Source organism: Bos taurus, chromosome 13, assembly GCF_002263795.3.
Source record: "Bos taurus isolate L1 Dominette 01449 registration number 42190680 breed Hereford chromosome 13, ARS-UCD2.0, whole genome shotgun sequence".
Lineage (NCBI taxonomy): Eukaryota > Metazoa > Chordata > Mammalia > Artiodactyla > Bovidae > Bos > Bos taurus.
Window position 1 is genome coordinate 73,703,279 of NC_037340.1, and position 22,914 is coordinate 73,726,192.

At 50.4% G+C, this 22,914-nt stretch overlaps 2 protein-coding genes across 9 annotated transcripts; one reads left to right on the forward strand and one right to left on the reverse strand.

The window, feature by feature from the left end:
* The first annotated feature begins 4,074 nt into the window (after window positions 1–4,074).
* On the forward strand, window positions 4,075–21,971 carry SYS1 (SYS1 golgi trafficking protein). 6 transcript variants are annotated; one of them, XM_005214833.5, is made up of 4 exons: window positions 4,075–4,226; window positions 4,442–4,683; window positions 6,135–6,202; window positions 20,923–21,971. In XM_005214833.5, exons 2-4 carry the CDS (start codon window positions 4,522–4,524, stop codon window positions 20,927–20,929), a joined length of 237 nt encoding a protein of 78 aa, XP_005214890.1. In that variant the 5' UTR covers window positions 4,075–4,226; window positions 4,442–4,521; the 3' UTR covers window positions 20,930–21,971.
* On the reverse strand, window positions 13,667–17,632 carry TP53TG5 (TP53 target 5). Of its 3 annotated transcripts, none has more exons than XM_025001272.2 (5): window positions 17,549–17,632; window positions 17,190–17,264; window positions 16,855–16,985; window positions 14,708–15,191; window positions 13,667–13,791 (listed from the first exon to the last, which is right to left on the reverse strand). In XM_025001272.2, the coding sequence occupies exons 1-5, from the start codon at window positions 17,600–17,602 to the stop codon at window positions 13,786–13,788; spliced, it is 750 nt and encodes a 249-aa protein (XP_024857040.1). In that variant the 5' UTR covers window positions 17,603–17,632; the 3' UTR covers window positions 13,667–13,785. The 3 variants fall into 3 exon arrangements, with proteins under 3 accessions (XP_024857040.1, XP_024857038.1, XP_015329788.2); XM_025001270.2 differs by having other exon boundaries at window positions 17,537–17,621; XM_015474302.3 differs by having other exon boundaries at window positions 14,681–15,191; window positions 17,537–17,621.
* Window positions 21,972–22,914: the final 943 nt, after the last annotated feature.

Genomic DNA, 22,914 nt, shown 5'->3' on the forward strand with positions numbered 1-22,914 from the left:
GCACAGAGTTGCAAAACCTGAGACACTTGTCTCCCTGAAGTGTTTTCCCGCAAATCTTCCCTGAAAAAGATCACGTGCTCGGGGGGCTGTAGGGCAACCTTGGGGAGGAAGAAGGGAGAAAGGGAGGGGCTTGGAGACCTCTGGGGTGGGATGGGATTAGAAAGAGAAGGTATCACATTTACTGAGCTCCTGTTGTATACCAGGCACTGGGGCTCCCTCAGGGCTCACTCTGTCTGTTATCTACTTAGATCTTTGCCATAAATCTGGGAGAACAGCTTTTACCACTCCCACATTCCAAGGGAAGAAATAATAACAATAATTAATACCGCTGATGTTTACATAACACTGACTACGTATCCGGCAGTGGGACACTGCCTGGCACACATCTGATTCTCAGGACAGCCCAGCACGTGAGCGCTATTCGGACTCCCATTTCACAGAGGAGGACGCTGAGACTCAGAGAGATAAAGTAACTTCCCCAAGGCCACCCAGCTAGACAGCAGGAGACCTAGTATTCAAAGACTACCAGAGTTCCAAGGTCCACAGACCTCTAGGAGGGCATTTCCCAAAGGATGGACAGAGGTGGAGCTGGAAAGTGGATCCCAGCAGGAGTTGTGCTTGGGTGCCCACAGTGGGAGCCCAGTGTGGGAGTGACATCAATGACCAAGTGACCAGAGGCTCTCTCTTCCTCTGGGCGCAGAGGACAGTTTGTTCCAGCATGGCTATTTGTCATTCTGCCTCTGACCTAAAAGTTTAACATTTCATTCATAAGTTTGGAAACTACAAACTTGGCACTGTGGGAAAGGTCCTTGGAGATGAGCTATTTTAGTCCATATTACAGACTCAGGGGAGGGAGGTGGGTACAAAACCTCCCCCACTGAGGCCCAAAGGGAGCCGTGGATAAGGCAAGGTCACAGCGTAATTTTCTACTAGCAGGAGAATTAGTTTGAGGTCAATGACAGATCATCTCATTGTGTAATGATCGAATGTGGGTGTACCTCTGAATCATCTGGGGAGCTCTTAGAAGTTTCTACACTCCTGGAGATTCAGACTTCAGTTGGCAACAAGGCTTGGGGATCTGACTGTATGTGTCCCTCAGGTGACTCAAATGGCACAGGGCCATTGGCTGTGTTTGGAAGTTGGAGTCCAATGCCCCACTTTGATTGGACAGTTTGTGATACTAAGACTCAACATGGGACTTGCCCAACGTCACGTGGCAAGTGAGTGGGGCCTTTGCACCGGCTTTGTGGTCTGAACCCAAAGCTCATTCTCCTTTTCCAAGCCACCTATAGTCAAATTCTCAAAATGGGCCAGGAAGCCTGGCCAAGAGTATGACTGTGGTTTTCCCCAGCACTTGGTTTCCTTCTCATACCCAAATTATGACTTGGAATGGTGCCCGTTTCCGGGGCCTTGGAGAGGGAGGGATTCAAGAGCTGAGATTCTACAGGGAAAAGAAAACTGCAAGAGGCTGTTCAGCAGGTCCACGGGGGTTTCCCAGTGGCGAGCTCCAGGATCCAGATGACTCAGACACCAACTTCATTTTCCATTTCAGGAGAAAGGGGAGGGAACGCCTTCCCTCCAAGGGAGGAGACAGAGTGGAGAAGGGCCAGTTGTCAGTTGAGGGGGCCAGACTCAGGAAGAGCCACACCATCCAGCACTCGGAAGAAAGAGGAAGCTGCCTACCAAAACCAAGTTGAATCTCTCAAGCATTTTTCTGGAAACTCTGCCTCAATCTCTTCTTAACCCCACACCCCCAGAACCACTTAAGCCTAGGGATTCACTTCTCCTTTTCCTCCTTCCCACCATCCCATCACATATTTCACTGTCTCTTTCCTTCCTCTCTTTTTATCTATTCATTTGTTTGATTTTATTTTTGTTTGCACTGGGTCTTTGGTGCTGTGCATGGGCTTTCTCTCCTTGCAGTGAGTGCGGGTTACTCTTCGTTGAGGCGCGCAAGCTTCTTTTTATGGTGGCTTCTCTTGTGAAGGCTCTAGGGCTAGCGGGCTTCAGTCTTGCGGCTCACAGGCTCACTAGTTGTGGCCAGTATTTGTGGTTCACAGGCTTAGTTGCTCTGAGAGACGGGGAATCTTCCCTGACCAGGTATCAAACCCGGGTCCCCTGCATTGGCAGGCAGTTCTTATCCACTGTGCCAATAAAAAGGAAGTCCCTTTTCTTTCTCTTTTTTAAAAGTCTGGAATGGTATCTTGGTATTCAGAGTCTGATGTCCTGGATTTGAATCCCAGCTCAACCTCTTATGAGCTCTGACCTGAGTAGAGTCATGCCCCATCTTGGAACCTCAGTTTCCTCACCTTTAAAGTGGGGGATAATATTACCTTCTCTGATTATATTATTATTGTTATTATTATTCTAGCCATTGTGGGATCTGAGTTCCCCAACTGGGATTGAACTCAGGCCCTTGGCAGTCAAAGTGCAGAGTCGTAACCATTGGACTGCCAGGGAATTCCCATATCTTCTCTAATTATGAGGATGAAACAAGATCACATAGATACTTAATAAACAGAAGATATTTTCTCAGAAGCACTAGATCATGTGAGTCATTAATAGACCAGAGAGATTTGTTGAGCTGAAACAAGGTGCTTAAAAGAACTGTTGAGCTGGAAAGCACCTCAGAAATCTTTGAGCCTTAATGACTTCCAAACCGGAGTCCAAGGGAACTGTTTACAATATTTCCAAATGATAAGGGAAGTCACACATCTACTTTTGATAGAATCTCAAGTTTCTTTACCTTTGTCTGGAATTGGATCAACTCAAGGTGATAACATGGTTATCACATGCTGTTCAGAAGTTCTGGTTGGCAAGTTATATGGGTCTTTGAAAAGTTTTTTTTTTAATGTGAAAATAATTAGCAGAGGGTAGATTAAATGATGGAAAACATTAATCTTGTCCAACTCCTCATTTCATAAACAGGGAAGCTGAGGTTTAAAGAAGGAAGTGACTTGCTAGTCACCCAGCTAGTATGGCAAGCTGTCAAAAACTTGAATTCTTTTCCTGGAACCAGTTACTTCCCTTCTTTCCATTCCAGAGGAGAACTTACGATCAAGAAAATCAAGGGGGTTTGGTTGGCTGAGGCAGGAGTAAAATGACTCATCAACTTGCTGTTGCCCTTTCTCTATTCTTGACTTATTCAGCAAATATTTACTGAATGTCCACACTGTTTGGACTCAGAAGAGTTTAGAGAGGAAAGAGTTATGGCGGCCAACAGCGTCAGGATCTGCTTCCAGGTATGACTTCAGAGCCTGGGCCTCCCCGCTACCCTCACCCATTATAAATATAAATGGATATACAGCTATAACTGAATATCTACATTATAAAAGACCCACTACCGTGTCTTCTAATATAGCTAAGTTGTGACTGAGGACAAGGACGGTCTCATTTTAACATGTACAAATCTTCCTGACACTCAGTAGGGCATAAAATCAGTGCTGCGGTATTGGAAGCACCTGAATTTTAAAACAGGCTTTTTGTTTGTTTGTTATTTTGGCCGTTTCATGTTGCATACGGGATCTTAGCTTCTGCACCAGTGATAGAACTCCTGCCCCCTGCACTGGAGGCCGGGAGTTTTAACCACTGGATGACCAGGGAAATCCCCACCTGAATTCTGTCACTAACCCTATATCTTTGAGACAGTGATGTTGCTTTCCTTCTCTGGCCCTTAGTTTTAATTATCTATAAACCAGAAACAGTGGCAAAATCAGGTGTGGACTTGCTGGCTGGTTCATTTCAAGCTATCCTAGCCTATAACTAGGAGAAAGATGTTGGGAGTTTAGGCTGAAAACAGAATGGACGCTATCATTTCGTTAACTCCCAAACATCTTTCCCTCGCCCTTTGCCACTCCTCAACCGTCTGCTCTCGCCGCCCCCCTTTTTTTTTTCCTCAACATTCTCCTCTAGAGGGCAAGCAAGCTCTACGTTCTGTTGCCATACTTCCGTTCGCCTTCATTTTTTCTTGTGCGCATGTGCACATCTCATTTCCGGGCTGCCCTACTTTGTTTGGCACCACGCCTGCGCAATCTCAGCCCCGCCCCCTCCACCCCGGAAACGCTTCCTTCCTACGCAGCCGCTACACCCGCTGCAGCCGGTGGACCTTTGCCTCTCTAGGCCAGTAGGGCCTCTCCTCCATGGTCCTGACTGTCAGCACCGTTTCGGTAGCTAGTCGGTGCGGCTGGGCCGCGCTCGGACGCTTCGGATCCTCGAGACCGTAACCGGTGAGTGAACCCCACAGGAGCTCGAGGACGAGCGGGGCCCGAGCAAGCTGGAACGGGCAGGGTTTCCCCTCACGCTGGGAATGGGTCTGTCCGCCTCGTCCTCCCTCCCTCTCCAGGAATGGGCTCGCCGCCTCCATCCCAGTCCCTCCTCCCGGGCGGGGCGACGTTGTCATGGTGACGGCGGGCTGTCTGAGGGCAGGCGTGTGTCCTCGCAGGTGCAGGGGCGGCCCCGGGCCCATGGCGCGGCGGCGGCGCTGACCCGGGCCCGGGCGGCGGCCGGGCCCCAGGGGCCGGCATGGCGGGCCAGTTCCGCAGCTACGTGTGGGACCCGTTGCTGATCCTGTCTCAGATCGTCCTGATGCAGACCGTCTATTACGGCTCGCTGGGCCTGTGGCTGGCGCTGGTGGACGGGCTGGTGCACAGCAGCCCCTCGCTGGACCAGGTGTTCGACGCCGAGGTAGGATCCCGGGCTGGCGCGGGCGGCGTTTCGGCCTCACCTGGTGGTCTGACACTACCAGGCTCCAGACCTGGCTGGACCACCTGACACTGAGGAAGTGACTTCACTTCTCTAAGCCCAAGGATGTCGGGTGCCAAATTGCGGCGGGGGGAATGGGTAAAAGAGCGTTCTTGGAGGTATAGTGGGAACTGCCTAGACTTTGGAGTCAGGCCTCTGTTTAAGTTACACGTACTAGCTGTGTAACCTGGGGCAAGTGTTGTCCTCTCTCTGAACCATCATTTTTCCTGTCTGCAAAATCTTGAGACCGCTAGCACGGAGGCCGTGGACTGCAGTACACAGAGCCTGGCTTTGGATTCAGAATGCTTAGTGTCCAGCCCAGGCTGAAACATACCAGCTGTGGGACTTTGGGCAAGTTGCTTCATCTTTCTGAGCCTGTTTCCTCTTCCGGAATAAAATAATCGTCAGCAAATGTTATGAGACCCAGAGGGGCCTGGGAATAAGAAAGTGCTTTGTAAAAGTGTAACGGAGGGCAGAGAAGTGTTAGCTTCACAGAGGCAGATGTGGTATGTAATAATAAGAACAGTTCTTGGAGCCAGGAGATTTGGGATGGAATCTTTTCTCCTGCTTATCTTCTGTGTAGCCATTGGGCAAGTTACTATCCCAAAAGAGATAATAGTAAGCAAGTTATTATCCAAAAAAGGTAACGACAACACTAAAAATAATATTATGAGGTTATTGTGAGGATACTATGGAGTAATGAATGTTAGTGTTGCATGCTGAAAGAGTGTAGGTGTTCAGTATTGATAGTACTGTAACAATAGTGATGGAAGCTGCATACCTACCAGGTGCCTAGTAGTATCCTCTTAGGAGGCTCTGTCCTCCTGAGAAGGACATGTGGAAATCTGAGGGTTTGTTGAAGAGCTATCTCATGCACACCACCTGAATTCTAGACCAGTAGTTGACAGACCTTTTTGTAAAGGGCAAGATTTTAGGTCACAGCTACTCAATTCTGCCATCATAGCACAAAAGCAGCCATGGACAATACTAAGTGAATAGGTGTGACTGTGTTTCAATAAAACTTTATTTACAAAAACAAGTGCCTGGCCCCTGGGGCCATAGTTTGCTGAATACCGTTCCAATTTTTATGCTGCTTACTTACTGTATCACTTTGGGCAAGTTACTTAACTTCTTTGGGTTTTTATTCCTTCTGTGTAAAATGAGGATAGTGATCCTTTCCTGGCTACTCTGAGGGGTCGGGTGAGATACAGTGTTGGATGTCTGTAAAAGCAGCTTAGAAATAGGCTAAGAAATAGGCCGCCATACAGATGAAGGGGCGTATTGGCTTCTTGTGGTCCCAGCAGGATGTTTGTTCCTTGGAGGGGGGTCCTGGAGCCTAGGGGCTCTGCCAATTTTCTCCTCCAACGTATTTCCATTTGTGATTTCCCCCTCAGATCCTGGGCTTTTCCACCCCTCCAGGCCGGCTCTCCACGATGTCCTTCGTCCTCAACGCCCTCACCTGGTGAGTATCACCAGTTTTCCTGTCCAGCTTTTGGGGTCTTAGCGCTGGAACTAACTTTCTGATTTGGACCTGACACAGGCTGGCACTTGTTCCTGGGTAGAGGTGGACTAATGTGGGTGGCGGAGACCAGTTCTGGGACTGGCTCCGTCTTAGGATTTCTTCCACCACTGTTTTGACTTGGCTGGAAAGCTCTTATGTCACTCTGAGCATGCTGCCCGGGGACTGCTTCCCTCTCAGATCACTTCCCTGATGTGGAATGAGGTGAGGGAAGGATTGGACTGGGAGTCAGGAGAACTGGATTCTATTCTTGGCCCATGTGCCATCAGCCAAGTTCCTTCCCTTCTCTCTGGGCGTCAGGTCCTCACTTGTACGCTGAGGACTTGGACTGAGAGGCAGTTTAAGTGAAGTGATTAAGAGCTTAGGCTCTAGAGGCTGACTCACTTGGCTTTGACTCTCAGCTCTACCACTAGTCTAGTGACTGTGGACAAGTTAATCTGTCTAAGCCCCAGTTTCTTCACCAGTAAAATGAGGCTAATAATATTACCCACCTCATAATGGTAAGGGTTTCACGAGTTCATTCACAGGAGGTACTTTGAACAGTGCCTTGCACGTTGCTATTCTTGACCTTTCACTGGAGGTTGAACATTGGTGGGATGACTGTAACCTGGATTTGGCTCCCAGATAGGTTCTGTTTGACTTACCCAGTTGTCAACCCATGCAGGGGGTTTAAGATTTTTTTTTCCCACTTAATTGAAAATCAGGATATTTTATATTAAAAATCTAGATTTCAGGCGTCTCTTAAGAAAATGGGATGATCATCCGATTCCAGGCCAGCCTTCTAGCCTGGTGGTTTGTCTCGCTTTAGGCCCCACTTTAAATGGAACATGTCTGCTTCATGGTGCCACAGTCCTCCCCAGTCTCTTGGAGCCCCTTGAGTGGCAGCTGCCCTGATCGTCATGCTCATACATTTTCCTCCTTACCTGCCTGACTTACTCTCAGCACTACCCGCCGGGCTCCTCTGGGCATCTGACATGTAACCCCTGCCTCCCACTTCTCTCGCTTGCTTCTGACCCCTGTGCTGTCATCCTGTGTCCCCACACTCCCCCAGATATGCTAATCGAAGGCCAGGACAACCCAGTGACAGCTCACTGCCGTCCTCTCCCCACAGTGCCCTGGGCTTGCTGTACTTCATCCGGCGAGGGAAGCAGTGTCTGGATTTCACGGTCACTGTCCATTTCTTTCACCTCCTGGGCTGCTGGCTCTACAGCTCCCGTTTCCCCTCGGCGCTGACCTGGTGGCTGGTCCAGGCCGTGTGCATTGCACTCATGGCTGTCATCGGGGAGTACCTATGCATGCGGTCGGAGCTCAAGGAGATCCCCCTCAACTCAGCCCCGAAGTCCAGTGTGTAGTGTTGGGTCCTTTGGATACCCTGCTGGGCACTTGACCACCCCTCCAACCCCTTGGGCTGCTCGGACCGCCAGATGAGGTCCAGCCCAGGCCTGAGAGGAACCCGGGAAATGTGAAGTCTTGGTTGGTGTCGGGGAGAGAGTGAGGTCCCCGTCAAGAAGGTGGGTAGCGGGGCAGGATCAGAGCTGCAAGAACCACCTCTGTCCGTGGAAGCCTTGGTGTCTGGGAGGTCGGCGTGGGCACCTCTTTCAGGGTCATAGCAGAATCGGAACCATGTCACTCTTGAGCCACCATACCTGTCACCAGCCTGTTATTTTAAAAAGGAAAAAAAAAAAAAAAAAATCAAAGATACCTGATCGGAGTGAACCACTCTTCTAGCCATCTGTCTTACCTCCTGGGACAGCAGTTACATACCGTTTCCACGTTGCCCTGACTGCGGCTGTTCAGTTGGAACAACCCTTGGTGTCTGGATCCAAAGCCACAGAAAGAGATCTAGGTGCCCAGTAAGTAGCAGGCTGCTGTCAGGCAGAGAATGGCAGGTGGAGGCATCAAGCAAAAAAAAGAAAACCCAAAAAACGCACAACCTGTGTTCTGCTGCACGCATGCGCACACACCCCCGCTGAACCCCGTGACTGTCTTCCGGTTCTCTCTACTGGGTCCCCACCCTGCTGCCAGCTTTCCACATAGCGGGCCAGAGGACCCAGAGAAGAATCCCAGCATTGCTGCCCATCTCGTGTTTGACCTGGAGTCACGACCTGTTCTCTAGGAATGACCAGGCACTCCAGCTCCCACAGGACCTCCGTTCTGGTGGTAGTTCCCTTTTCCTGCCTTATTTGGAATCCCACAGTGGGAGGGAACTGTGAGCGCCCCAGACCCAAGGAGCCCAGCCTTCCAGCTTGAGGTGTACTTGATTGTACCGAAGGAGATAGGAATTTGCTACCAAGGTTTTTCTTTGAGGTGGAGTGTCCTCTGTGGGGGGGCTTGCAGTTGCCCTTCCTGTGTACATAAATACAGTATTTTCCACGGTTCTGCCTGCGCTTTATTTTATAATGCCATGCTTGGGACTGGGAGGGGTCAGCACAGTCAGACATTCATTAGAGCCAGGGGCTATAAAGAATTATTAGGCCACCTTTTTTTTTTTTCCCCTTTTTGAGCCCAGGTGTTCCTCCAGTTAGTTAAAACATGGAGTGCAGGGAACTCCTGTGTCCCACCCCGACCTGCAGCCTTCTCCGCTTTGCCTTAGGCAAACTACCATGACTCAGGATGCCTTTCCCACTTGCCAGTGATTTCTGACTGTGCCCAGTGAAACACACCGGTCTAGACCCACTTCCTCATAGAAACCACTGCTGTTCCCCTCGGGCCCTCCGCAGCCTCCCTGAGCGAGTTGACGGAGTTCCTCTTTCAGAGTTAGGGCTACGCAGATGGGAACTTGTGCCGTCTCCCCCGGAAGCCTTTCCAGCCTCCTGGCTCCCAGCCTCGCGGGATAGGTAGTGGAGGCTGACAGGATGAAAGCTGAAGAGTGAACGTGCCCGGGCAGAAGCTGGGAAAAGGCTCGGGTGAGGCGCCTCAGAAACAGGGCACCCTGGCCAAGCAGGGAGGGAGCGGGTTGTTAATGGGCCGCTAATCCTGGCTGCAGAGTCCAGGAGGTGAGACCGGGCTGAGATGGCTTCCCCTGTGTCAGTGGGTTTCCTCCAGACACCAGAGACACCACAGGCAGGTGACTCCCTTTATTTTGAGGAAAGCCTCAGAGCCCTCCCGTCACGTGGCCAGCTGTGGTGGTTGCTCCAGCTGTGGTGGCGCACCTCTTTGGGACTTTCCCACAAGGGCTCGTGACACCCTGCTGCATGTCTTCTCTGATGACAGGCCTCTGCCCCCAGAGTGTCAGTTGGATCTTTTTTGGAAACTGCCAAAAGTCAGGGGAGCCACCGTGTTTTTTTTTTTTTTTTTTAATAATATAATGACTAAGCTGCTACTTTACTGAGATGTTGGTGAATTCTAAAGTGACAAAGCAGTGTCTAGAGGCAAATTCCAGAGAGGAAGAAATAGCATCCACTGAGCACAAGAGATGTCCAACAGTAGACTAAGTGCTGTACGTCTCCTTGCTCACTTAATCTTCCCAACAGTCTTCACAAGCAGGAAGTATTGGGACTTTCCCTGGTGGTCCAGTGGTTAAGACTCCACAGTCTCAGTGCAGAGGGCACGGGTTTGATCCCTGGTTGGGGAACTAGGGTCCCATATGCTGCTTGGTGCAACCGAAAAAAAGAAGTAGGAAAACCATCTGTGTCTTACAGGTGAGGAAACTGTAAGGAACTTGCCCAAGGTTACGTTAGGAGCTGGCAGACCAGGATTTGGGTTTCAGTAATGAAATTAGTAAACTCATTTTGAAGACATTAATAGTCAAGAATGGTTACATTCTTATTGGTTAAACCATCTGTACTTTGTAATCGTACTTTCTCATCCTACTGTATTGTTGTAAATACTAAGGATGTAAAAAGCATTGTAAATATTACTTGTTTTCCAAGAAAAACTAATAGGCAGTACATTAAACATGGCCACAGATTTTCAAGTGAACATGAGGATGTCTGCAATGATTTTATTTCCAAAGGATAAAGAAGAATACCGAGATCAGAAAGTTACCTCCACCCCCGCACTGAGTTGGTGTAGCTCTTGACTTTGTAGGAGTGTGATGGCTAGACACCCTATTCTTCCCGTTCACTACTCAACTCCAGCTATTTGGAGAGAGAAGTGGGAACTAGGACATAGCTGGTACTCAGACTAATTTATGACCTGAAGGGAGGATGGTAAGGGAGAAAGGGATGTCTAACTCAGAGAATGCCTCTAACCCCTATTCTAGGCGGGCCTGTCCAAATCAGAGCCAAACGGGGGCCAGAATGGCACCGGGGGTGGGGGTGGTGGGAAGCTCCAGGTCCCCTTGAGTCTTATGGGAGGGACAATTAAAGCAGGTTAACTTCCCCTGGAAGGTGAGTCTTAACACTCTCTTCAGTGACTCCCCAGATCAGGGTAGCTTCCTCCTGGCATTCCCAGAGGGCAGTTAGCACTTAGCCCAGGGACCACAGAGCCTTAGGGGCCAATTTTGGGCCCGAAAGAGAGCGGCCTTGTGGAGGGGGAATTAAACGCTGCTGCCTTGGAGGACTTCCCTGGTGGTTCAGTGGCTAAGACTCCATGCTGCAAAGGCAGGGGGCACAGGTTTGGTCCTCGGTGGAGGAACTAGATCCCACATGCTGTAACAGCCCTGGCTCAGCCAAATTAAAAGCACATATGTAGTTTTTTAAAAAAGCTGCTGTCTTGTTTGAGGTTTTCTGTAGGAAAGTAGCAAAGGGTGATGAAACAGTACTGAGACAAGGGGGTATAGAGAGCTGAGAGCTTTAATCCTCATCCTGCCTACCTGGCCAAGCCAGGGAGAATTCTAGGGGGCCCGATGTTAGAAGGCTCTAGAGAGCGGCCATGGAATGCCCGGTTAAGTCCTGGAGTCCCATTGCTAGCTGTGAGACCTTGGACAAGCTACTTAACCTTCCCTGGGTTGAACTTCCCTGGCTTTTTGTGAGGGTTCAGTGAGATGTCATATGTAAAGCACTGTGTCTGATATGTAAGAAATGATTCATGAATCTAAGCAGTTAGGATTAAGACACCACGACCCCATCCCCATTTTACAGAGGAGACCCCTTTATTTGGAGCCTTGGCTATAGACGGGGGACAGGCCTGTGCCCATAACGTAAGTACAGCAACAAAGTATTGAGCTCCTATGTGCCACGTGCTATAAAGTGACACATTTCTAACTTAATCCAGTGACGTCGGCACCATTGTTTTCCCCATTATGCAGACAATGAAACTGAGGTTTAGGAATAAACAGCTTTCCTCAGCATCAAACAGCTGATAGGAAGCCAGGCCTGTCTGCCTCAGCAACCTCGTCTGTATTTCATATTCCAATTATGTTTAAATAGTTCATGGCCCACACTGGGAGAGGGGCAGCCTCCAGGATCCAGATGCTATTTTAGCAAAAGGTTGTGAACTTGAACATAAGGTTGGCTTTTTAAACAAGCAGCTGGTTCCCTAAAGGTGGGCAGTTAGCCAACTGCCCATAAGTGAGAAACAGGGCCAGTACTGGCCTTGGGGCTTTATTATGGAAGGAGGCATGGAAAAAAAGGCCAAACGTTCAACATCCCGCAAGCTAATTTCAGCTACATCAAGCCTGATTTGCTCAGAGCCCTCTGGAATGGCTCTTAGTATCCCTCTTTTTATAAACAGATGAAATAGGCTCTGAGAGATCATGTGACTTGTTAAAAATTCAAACACTTAACATTTTCCCCTAGTTAACTGTTGGTTGTCCATTTCTCCTATAGTCAGTTTCTTTATCTTGGAGATCATCTGCAGCATCCTGCCCAAATCAGGATCTAACTGAACCCTGAAGAGGAGTCTCAGGTTGAGGTCGTTAAACAAAGGGAGAGTGGTAGTGGAGAGACCCTGGTTCTGGGATCATGGGAGGCGGATTGCCTGAGCCTAAATACCAGCAGGTAGAAGGGATAAGGCTCCAAGGAGTGAACTGCTAGGAGTTATTCACATGCACGAGCCCTGCATCCTGCCTCCCCCTGTAGCACACTGGCCACGCTGGGTCCGAACCAGCCTAGGCACATAGGCTCCTGTCTGCTCACTCGATGGCCTCCCCATGGGCTGCTCAGGCCCAGCTCTGGTTCCCAGTTGGGCAAAGGAGAAGTTGCCAATCTCCCCTAGGCTCAGGGCTTTTCATCCCCTATTTGGGGCTCCCCGGAGGAGGGTTCAAATGAAGATTAGTGCATCCCCCCTTGCCCCTGGGGTTGGCTGTATGATTTGGGAGCGAGTTGCATTGATTGCTCGCTGATAGCTCACTGGACAGAAGGTTACTTGAAGTTTGACAGAATGAAGGCACTTGGGAGGAAAGGTTGAGTAGGAGGTTGATGGGATTGATGATGCTGGGCAAGGGAGTCAAAATGGGGAGTACCCAGGAGTCAGGCTGGAGCAGGCATATAGCTTGAGGTGGGGGTTGCAGGAATGGAAGTTGTGTGGAGGGATAGGGGCGGGATGCCCGGGACGGGAACTCTGCACCTGTGACCACAGGTGGGGAACAGTGAGGTACAGAGTGGTCCCATGCCAGGCTATCTGTGGCAGCCTGGTTTCCGCTGATGCCCACCCCAGGGATACTCAGTCACAGTGCTGGGCCCCAGTGGGGAGGAGGGATGTGAACCTGTGGATTCAGCGGGAGCCTCTCCTGTCCTTCCTCCTCCCTCCCAATCTGAGGGTCTCCATCACTGCCCTGACTCCCTGGGGGTGGGGTTGGAGGCTCTGTGCCCCTCCGTGGCCCTGCTGCTTCCCAGAGGGCGCCTGCTTGCATCCAGGGGAAGATAGAGGATGACAGTCTTCGTTCAGAGAAAGCCTGGGCCCCCTTGGTTTTCCTCTCCCTAACGGCCCTGTGGCTCCTACCAACAGCGGGGGTGACCCGACCGGATGTGGGGTTGGAGGATGGACGTTCTGTGTCTGTCACATGTGAGCAGTGAGACAAAAAACCAATTCCCGGCCTCCTGGGTCACGGTTCACATTTCCAGCTGACATCGACTGACATCAGGCGCCGTGCACGTGTTTGATGGGCTGGAGGTGGTATTGCACCTTTTCCCCTTCGGGAGGTGGAATGAGGAACAGCCAGGAGACCTGGTTTAGAGCTCTTACCGTGCCACTTCCCAGGACCATCCCATCTCGGAGCCGCAGTGGTTTCCTCCTCTCCTAGCCTCACAGGGCCATTGTGAGGCACCCGGCAGCCAGGAAGCACACAACAAACGTTCCCCTTCTGTGACTTCATGAAGTGCCCCTCTCAGGAGGCCAGCTTGCAGAGTGGGGGAGGGGAACAGCCCACTGGCTTCTTTGTTCCGGGTTCTACACTGACGTCAGGGACCTGGGGACAGACTGAAATGACCCTGAAGTAGTGATTCACGCCCCCACCCCCAGTCCTTACCTTGTCGGAGAGACTCTTTCCTCCATCCTGTCCAGCCCCAGGAAGACAGGCAGAGCCAGTGGCATATGGGAGATTTTATTTGTAGACTTAGGAATTCTCCCGCCCTTCCCTCCCGGTCCATGATCATGCCATCTCCCGCTCGCGCTCTCTGCACACCTCGGGCTCCCATCCAAGGTCACACCTGCGAACGGAGACCTCAGCATCAGTCGGCAGTTAAGACCACCCCCAGGGGGCGCTGCAGGTCAGGGAGAGGGCTCGGGGACCCGGGGCGCTGTGCCGCCCGGCCCATTGGAGATGCCGGCTTTGCTGATGGGGTAGCCTCGTTTCAGCTGGACCCCCAGGCCCCTCACCCTCTTCCTTTCTTGGAAACTCAGCAAAGGGGCTGAAGTATTTCTTTTGTTAAGGAACTTTTTGTTCAGAGTAAATCCTCTTTGTGGCTGGTGGTGGTGCTGGTGGTAGTTTAGTCCCTACGTGGTGTCTGACTCTTTACGACCTCATGGACCATAGCCCACCAGGCTCCTCTGTCTATGTGTGTTTCCCAGGCAAGAATACTGGAGTGGGTTGCCATTTCCTCCTCCAGGGGATCCTTCCGACCCAGGGATCGAATCCAGGTCTCCTGCATTGGCAGGGGATTCTTTACTGTCTAGCCACCAGGGAAGTCCAAGTCTTACTCAAGGCATGAGTAAATAAAATAGAGCGTAGATCGAAGAGGGGATGGGATTCAGCAGAGCCCTACTTGACCTCTCCCCTCTTCCCCCGACATTTGGAAATCCCAGGACTCATTTCCCAATGAGATTCTGAACCGCAGCAGTTTGGTCCCTCCTAGGCCTCTAGGCAATGGATGCCCTGCCTCAGGACCACGTTTCCCAGTGTCCTCATTCCCCAGAGCCCCTACTTGGGTCCTGAGAGGTCCACTGACCTGCTGCATGGCCTTGGTCAATGGCTTCTGCCTCTCTGGGCTTCCCTCTCTGGGCGGAAGGTCGGGCCTCCCAGCACCGCCAGCCATAGCCCCCAAGACTCTGGACCCTACGCCCCCTGGCTCTGGGCCCAGCTCGGGGCCCGCGTCTCACCCTGGCCTGGTGGCGGTGGTGTCACACCTTGTACAGATGGACCATCGGCGTCTCCAGGGACGCCGAGCAGAAGCGGGTGCAGCAGCGCTTGACCCAGCGCAAGGCGGAGGATCTGCACATCACCCGGGGCCCTGGGAGGTGGACTCGTGTGGGCAGCCCTTCAAACCAGACCCGCTGGTTCGCTCTTTCCGGCTGCTTCACATCCTTCATGGGAGTTCTGTCCTGGTGGGTCTTCCAGAAGACAACTCGGGGGTCCCCAGTGGGTGGCTCCTGTGCTTGGGCTCTGGGACTGGTGGTCAGACCGTGACCCCTCGATGTCGTCGGGGCCTCAGGCTCCATCTGCTCCTCTTTCTGTGGCATAGCCTCCTGTGCCCTGGGCCTCGACTCCTCACACTCCTCAGGCTCCCCTGTGGGCTTTAATTTCTCGGAGTCCAGTTTCTGGTAGGAACACCCAGCCTCCTCCTGGAGCTCTTTGTTATTTTGTTCCACTTCATCCCAGACGTTATCGTGCCTGGCAGGGAGACGAACAGTGGTCAGCAGCATAGGACCGAGGCTCTGATCCTCCACTAGTCCCGAGACAGCTGCGCTGCCACTGGCCCAGGGGGCCAGTCAGGAAAGCCACAGAGAGCCCGGAAAGAAGCTTCTCCACCACTCAGAGACCTTGCGCCTGGGGGCAGGGGATGCGGTGACAAGCACTGGCAAAAGGGATGTGAGAGGCTAGAAAAGCTATGGCAATGGCTAGTAGTTAGGACACTAGAAACGTGTATTACCTGCATCGGCCACTAGGTTAGGGCTCTGTCTCTCTGGATTTCAGTTGACAGAGTGGACTGGTCCAGTTTTTTTTTTTTTTCTTTTTAATTGTTTTCTTGTTCCAAGACATCTTAGAAAGTAGCTCCAATGACCCCCCTCCGCCCCGATCCCACCTCACTTCTGAAGGGGCAGCATGGCTTCCTCTCAACAACACAGTTGGGGCTTGGGGCCAGTTAGGGCTGGCTGCTTTAAAAAGGGTTGGAAAACTCTGGGACTAGATGGTCCTGACCCTTTGGGCTCAGTGTTTCCTGATCTCCTGTATCGAGGAGGTCAACTTAGAGGGAGGGAACCAGAGGGGTGGAGTTTGCCAGAGGTGTTAGATTTTCCAAAAGGGTATCTGTCACAGACTGAAGTCCCCTGCAACGTGGCCACCCTGTCCTAGCTGAGCACGTGTGGGGAGGGAGAGGCCTCACGCTCAGGGTTAGACAACATTGAAGATAGTCACGGCTCCCGCTGGCCGGGGGCCACCAGGTGTCAGGCCCAGGACCCTCAGCACAGTCCTGCAAGGCCGAAGGCGGCTTGGAGAACACAGGCTTTGGGGAGACACTGCGGTTCAGGCTTGCTTCTGCCTCTTACCGTCTGTGTCATTTGGGGCAAGAAAGGTGTCCTGTCAGAGCCTTAGTTCCCTCATCTGAAAACTGAGATAATTCTGTCTACCTAATAGGGTTTTTATGGGGAAGATTAGGTGGGAAAATGCTCGGCAGGGTACCTGGCCCTTGAAGAGTGAAAGTGAAAGTCACTCAGTCATGTCCGACTCTTTGTGACCCCATGGTCTATTCAGTCCATGGAATTCTCCAGGCCAGAATACTGGAGTGAGTAGCCTTTCCCTTCTCCAGGGGATCTTCCCAACCCAGGGATTGAACCCAGGTCTCCTGCTTGCAGGCAGATTCTTTACCAACTGAGCTATCAGGGGAGCCCTTAGCAGGTGCCTTAAAAATGTCAGCTTTCTTAGCATCGCTGTCAAGTGGGAGAGAGCTTGGCCTCAGCAGGATGACTAGTCTGTGGGTGAATCTGTGGGTGGTGATGAATTGGGAGGGGCGGGAAGGGGGCCCGCTTGCTCAGAGCCCCAGATGGTAGTTAGTCCCATGACTGGATGATTATGACCATGCTTATGACAACAGCTCTGATTTCAGCTGGGAACAGCTTCAAATCCTAGCTCCGCCACTTAGCAGTTCAGTTAATGGAACAAGTTACAGCATATCTTGAGCCCCAACTCTCCATCACTAAAATAGGGCTACTAAATGGCTCCCTTTCTCCCAGAGCCTTGTCAAAATGCGGGTTTCTAAACTCTTTAGCACAGCGCCTGTTCCTAGTAAAGACAGCTATTGGGCCCATGATGGGGGCCATGGGTGGGCCAAGCTCACCCAGAGGAGATCCCCAGGATCTTTGGAACCCTGAGCAGTGAATTCCAACACCTTCTGGCCAGGTTATACAGTTCTTGGATCCGAGGGTTTGAGCTTTTGAGCAGCTTCAAGAGTGACAAGTGTTTTAATACCTGCCAGGGATGAAGAGACAGGAAAAAAAAAAAAAGGAAGCTTCAGCTTTCTTGGGATAGCCTCCCAACCCCCACCTGGAGTTTGGCTCAGCTCAGCTCATGGTGAGGCCGGTTGACTCCTTCCGGGTCACCCGTGACAGCCCTGAGCAGCACAGTGTGGGGGCTCAGGCTCTCTTTAGTGGGCACCCAAATGTGGCATCTCACCATTTTAAGTCGGTTCCGCGCGATTACTTTGCTGACAGGCTGATGTATCTTGTCCTCTGGTTCCTTAGCTTGCATCTGACAGAGAGAGGGAAGGAGCAGGGTGGGGGGAAATGCTAACACAGGATGAGCCCCCTGAACGCCTGGTAATGCCTCTCCACTGGGCTTGGGTTGATAAACCCCAGACTGTGATTTGTGTCACCTTGGTTTGGGGGTGGAAATGGGGAGTCTGTTCTAACTCTCTTGACCCCCCTTTACCTCTCTCCCTCCCCCTAGATGGAAAGACCCCCACCCTGGGCCTGGTTGGATGCTTTGTTGAGACCTCCACTAGATCCAGTCCTAAATCCAACCTTGGAAACCACCTTATTCTTGGGCCTCTTCTTTGTCAGTGGACGCACGCTGGAGCTGTGGCACATACTGGACAGATGGCGCAAGACTGGTACCTGGCCCTGCCTGCGCCCTGTCCGCCCCCACACTCAGGCTGGGCATCAGGATGCTTGTGCTGGTGCTCCCAGGGAGGGGGGCTGTGACATCACTGAAATGTGTGACAGTGGCAGGTCTCCAAGGAGTGTGCGTGTGGCAGGGGTGGAGGGTGAGAAGGTGACTCCTGCTGTGCAGGTGCCTAGGAGGCGCCAGGCAGAGACTACACTGTCACTATTTCCCTGCAAGGTAGGAAGAGTCCCCCACACACATTTTTTAATGAAAAAACCAGGGTTCAAATAAATAATTTACTCAAGGCCAACATAGCTGGAGAATGGTAGAGCTGGAAACATAAGGTCTGACAATCAGCCCATGAAACCTGGTTCCCAACTGTGCTCATCTGTTCATTCACATCATACATGTTTGTTCATGTGCGTCTGCTGTGTGTCTGGTGTGTTCTAAGTGCTGGAATAAAAAAAAAAAATTCTGACATCAAGGAACTTACATTCTAGTGGAGAAGAGACAGTATGTGTTCTTGTAAAGATTCAGTAATGGGCTGTCTGAAACAAAGTATGTATATGTGTGTGTGAATGTGTGTTTATCATGAATTTTACTGAAAGAAATCTAAAATAATAAAATTCTACAAATACTCTGTTGTGAATCCCGTAGGGCCGGTTTGCTCTTGCAGTATACTTTTCTCAAATTTTGCCTAACTCTTGCATCCATAGTCAACCTATGGTTGTAATTGATGAACAGGTGTCATTCCAACATGAATGTTGATGTTTTCATTCATATTAAAGAGTAAGAAGAAAGTGAAAAAGTGGAGGAACAAAGATGTTGGAATTCATTTCTCAGTGATCTGATCGACTTACTTACTGTCACTGTTTTCAAATACTGGGAGTATATTTGTTCAGCATTTTTTGGGTGTGTGTGGCTATTTACAATGTATAGGCGTACCTCAGAGATATGGAGGGTTCAATTCCAGACCACTGCAATAAAGTGAATTACCAGAGTCTTTTGGTTTCCCAGTGTATATAAAAGTTACACTATACTGTAGTCTATTAAATGTGCAATAATAGCATTATGTCTAAAAAATGTGCATACCTTAATTTAAAAGTACTTAATTCATAAAAAACCCTTATCATCATCTGAGCCTTCAGTGAGTTGTAAGAGTAACATCAAAGATCGCAAGTCATCATAACAAGTAGAGTAGTGAAAAGGTTTGGAATATTGCAAAAATTACCAAAATGAGACACAGAGACATGAAGTGAGCAAATGCCGTTGGAAAAATGGCGCTGACAGACTTGCTGAACACAGGGTTTCCACAAACCTTCAGTTTGTAAAAACCTCACTCTCTGTGAAGTGCAGTAAAGTGAAATAACATGAGATCTGTCTGTAACAGCTATAGACAGGACACATTTACATTATTAACATTTCCTCCATGTGCTTTGGCCACCTGATGTACAAAGTCAACTCATTGGAAATGACCCTGATGCTGGGAAAAGATTGAAGGCAGGAGGAGAAGGAGGTGACAGAGGAAGAGATGGTTGGGTGGCATCACCAACTCAGTGGACATGAGTTTGAGCAAACTCAGGGAGATAGCGAAGGACAGGGAAGCCTGGCGTGCTGCAGTCCATGGGGTCGCAAAGAGTCGGACATGACTTAGTGACTGAATGCCACCAATGAACATTTCCTTGATGGTGTTGTTAAGGCTAGACCAGAGGTTGGCAATTTCTTCTTTAAGAAGCAAGATAGTGAATACGTTAAATTTTGCAGGCCATGTAGTTGCAAGTGCTTAACTGCTCTTGGAATGTGAAAGCAGCCACAGATAAGGAAAAGAGTGGGCCTGACTGTGTTGCAGTAAAATTTATTTACAACAATAGTGGGCCGGATTTGGTCCAGGACCATCTCCTGGCCTAGACAATCAGCAGGACAATAAACCAAAGCCTGACTTGTCACATTTCCTTATTTCTGTGGTGTAAATACTTCAGCCTGCCAGCATGATGTCACTGAATGCAGATTTGAACAGAAAGGCAGTCACCTCTGTTATATATTACATATTTCTACCGTATTTCTACAGTTGTAAAGATTCCCAAGATCATAGATAGTAGCAAAAGGTAGTAAGAAATTAGGAAGTGTTGAGTTTGAGCACTTTCCACCTTTGTTTTTAATATCATTAACTCAATGAAGTTGGTATGGTTTAAGTTTTAATGATCATGTTGCATAACGACCAGCCAGTTGAGTTCCTAAAAATGTCATATGCCTCTGTTAACAGCCTGCTCCTGTTAACGTTAGATGGAAAGAAGTGTGTGGAGAGAAGTAAACAAGGTGGATGGGAAATGGAGAACAAAGGTGGAAAGTTTGCTGTATTAAAAGGGATGGGGCTTCGCTGGTGGCTCAGTGGTGAAGCATCTGCCAGCCAATGCAGGCGACACGGGTTCTATCCCTGACCTGGGAAGATCCCACGTGCCTCAGAGTATTTAAGCCCATGCAGCGCAACTACTTTGCTTGTGCTCTAGAGCCTGTGAGCCACAACTACTGAAGCCTGCGTGCCCTAGAGCCCATGCTTCCCAAGAGAAGCCACTGCAATGAGAAGCTTGCGCACCGCAAGTAGAAAACTCATCGCCACTAGAGAAATGCCGGTGCAGCAACGAAGACCCAACACAACGGAAAGGATGAACACTGCTGTATTTGAAATGGATGACCAACAGTGCTGCACAGCCCAGGGAACTCTGCTCAGTGTTCCGTGGCAGCCTGGATGGGAGGAAGTTCGGAGGAGAATGGGTACATGTGTATGTATGGCTGAGTCCCTTCGCTGTCCACCTGAAACTATCACAGCATTGTTAATCGTCTATACTGCAATATAAAATAAAAAGCCTTTTAAAGAAGAATGGAATAGGACCCTTTCACTGACAAGATGAGATGTGAGGAGAGACCCGGAGGAGGTGAGGGAAGTGGGGAGAGGTAGTGGCAGAAGGTGAGGACAGAGAAAGTCCTGGTGAGGGGCTGGGCCAGATCGTGGGAGATTGGAACAACTCAGGCTGCTCTGAGTAATCTGCCCACCTGGCTGTGTCTGAATAATCGGAAAAGCTTGTGACGTACAGCTTCTCCCTCACCACCCACTTAGTCGGCCAGTTTGATACCCAGCAAGTGTGGGAACCAAATCCACATCACACCCAGATGGAGGGGTGTGCATTCATATGGGGTGCTCACCTCTGCCTTTTAGGGGAGGTGGATCAAGACCAGACTACTGCACAGCTTCTTGTTTTTTTTTTTTGGTTGTCAAATAATCTTTTATTTTTCTTTTTCTTTGCAGTTCTTAACTAGCTGGGCACTCCACAGCACCACTGTTGATGCCATCTATGATGTCATGAGGGTGGCGGCCATCAACATTGCAGCCCACAGGCTGGGTGATCTCTTTAATGGTTCCAGAGAGTTCTCTAGCTAGAGACTGATGCTGCATCTGCTGGGCAGTGTTGACGATCTCATCAAAAGTGATGGTTCCACTGTGCTTAATGTTTTGCTGCTTCTTTCTGTCTCTTGGTGGTTCCTTGAGGGCTTTGATGATCAGGACAGAAGCAGAAGGTACCACCTTAATCTGGGCCTGTCTGTTCTGAATGGTCAGTTTCAGTGTAATACTCGGACCCTTCCAATCACCAGTTGCTTTGGTGATGACATCACCGTTTTTGGAGACAGACCCAGGGAGCCAATCTTGGGGGCCAGGGCAGACACGGCACTGACTTTCCCACTGGTGCACCAGTGCAAAAGGTACACGACTTTGATCTCGTTGAGGTCAAACGTTGGCGGCATGGTGAAGGCAGCTGGTGAACCCGGATTTGGGACGATTGAAGAAAGTTGCGCCTTTGCCTCCTCTGAGCTGAAAGCTGCACAGCTTCTTATATGTCCATGCCCTTTCTTATTAGGGTGGAGAAGAGTGGGTGGTAAAAACAAAAAAGGATGCTGTGGGCCAGAAAAGACACAAGGAGGTGACTTTGGAGAGAAGGCAAGGCGAACACCCCACCTCTCCCTCTGTCTGCCTCAGTCCTCTCCCGGCTCCTCCGCCTGCTCGGGCTTCCCTCTCCCTGTCAGCATGATCTCAGCTCTTCCTGGACTCTGCTGGGCTCTGCTGGGCTGCATCAGGATCATCTGCACCTGCCACCTCGGCACAACAGCTGGGGCCCTGCTGTGCACTGTCCTCTGAGCCCGGGGTGTGGTCCCTCCAGAACATGGGCTCCTCAAGGGTAGGGATTTGGGGCTGTTCTCTATTGCTAACCCCCCAGAGCCTTAGAAGAGTGCCTGGCTGACAAGAGGTACCCACTAAGTATTTTGTGAAAAAATGAAAATAAACAGCGTTCTCTATGATAAGGGTGATGGTGAGCAGACTGCTGGAACCCTAAGGAGCAGCGTGGGGAGGGCAGGGAAGTCTTCGTAGAGATGGTGACAGATAACAAAGGAAGAATAGGGTTGCCAGGCAAAAGGCTGTGGGGCTCCTGGATTTTCAAATTACAGGTGTGGGAGAGAACTATGAAGTGGGGTATGTGCTGGAATAGAAGGTAGGAACCCAGAGTGACGGTGGCCAAACCTGGGGGAGTGAGCCAGACAGGCTCCATCACAGGCTGAGAGGCTTGGAGCTGGTCCTGAGGGTCAGGGCCTTGGGAGTGTTCCCAGGCGACGGGGCTTGAGTGGGCCCTGGCGGCTGGCCCGGCCGCCTCCGCATTCTGTTCCAGCCGGTTCTTTTCACACCGTCACTCCCTTTCCTCCCTTCAGAAGCTTGGATGCATCCCCAGGGGGGCAGGAGTTTTTCTCTGTGACCAGACGTCGTACCCCAACAACGGCTCCTAAAGCAGCAACCCCCTATTCAGTCTTGTTCATCTCTTCCATTAGCACAGTAAAAACCATTTATGGGCAGAGCAATACCCAAGGACACGCAGCTGGTCAGCCTTCTGGATCACATCCAAGGCACTTGAGTGAGAAACCACCACTCTCTTTTTTCTCTTAGTTGTGGTAAAATACACATAACATTGACCATTGATCATTTTAAGTGGGCAGTTCAGTAGTGTCCCGTACTTTCACATTATTATGCAACATCACCACCATCCGTCTCCCAAACTCTTTTCATCCTCCCAAATGGAAACTCAATACCCGTTAAACGACAGCTCCCCGTTCCCCAGCCCCCTCAACCCCAGCAACCACCATTCTACTTTCTGTCTCTGTGAATTTGACTGCTCCAGGTACCTCATGTGAATGGAATCACACACTCTGTGTCTTGCTGTGATGGTTTATTGCATTCAGCACAATGTCCTCAAGG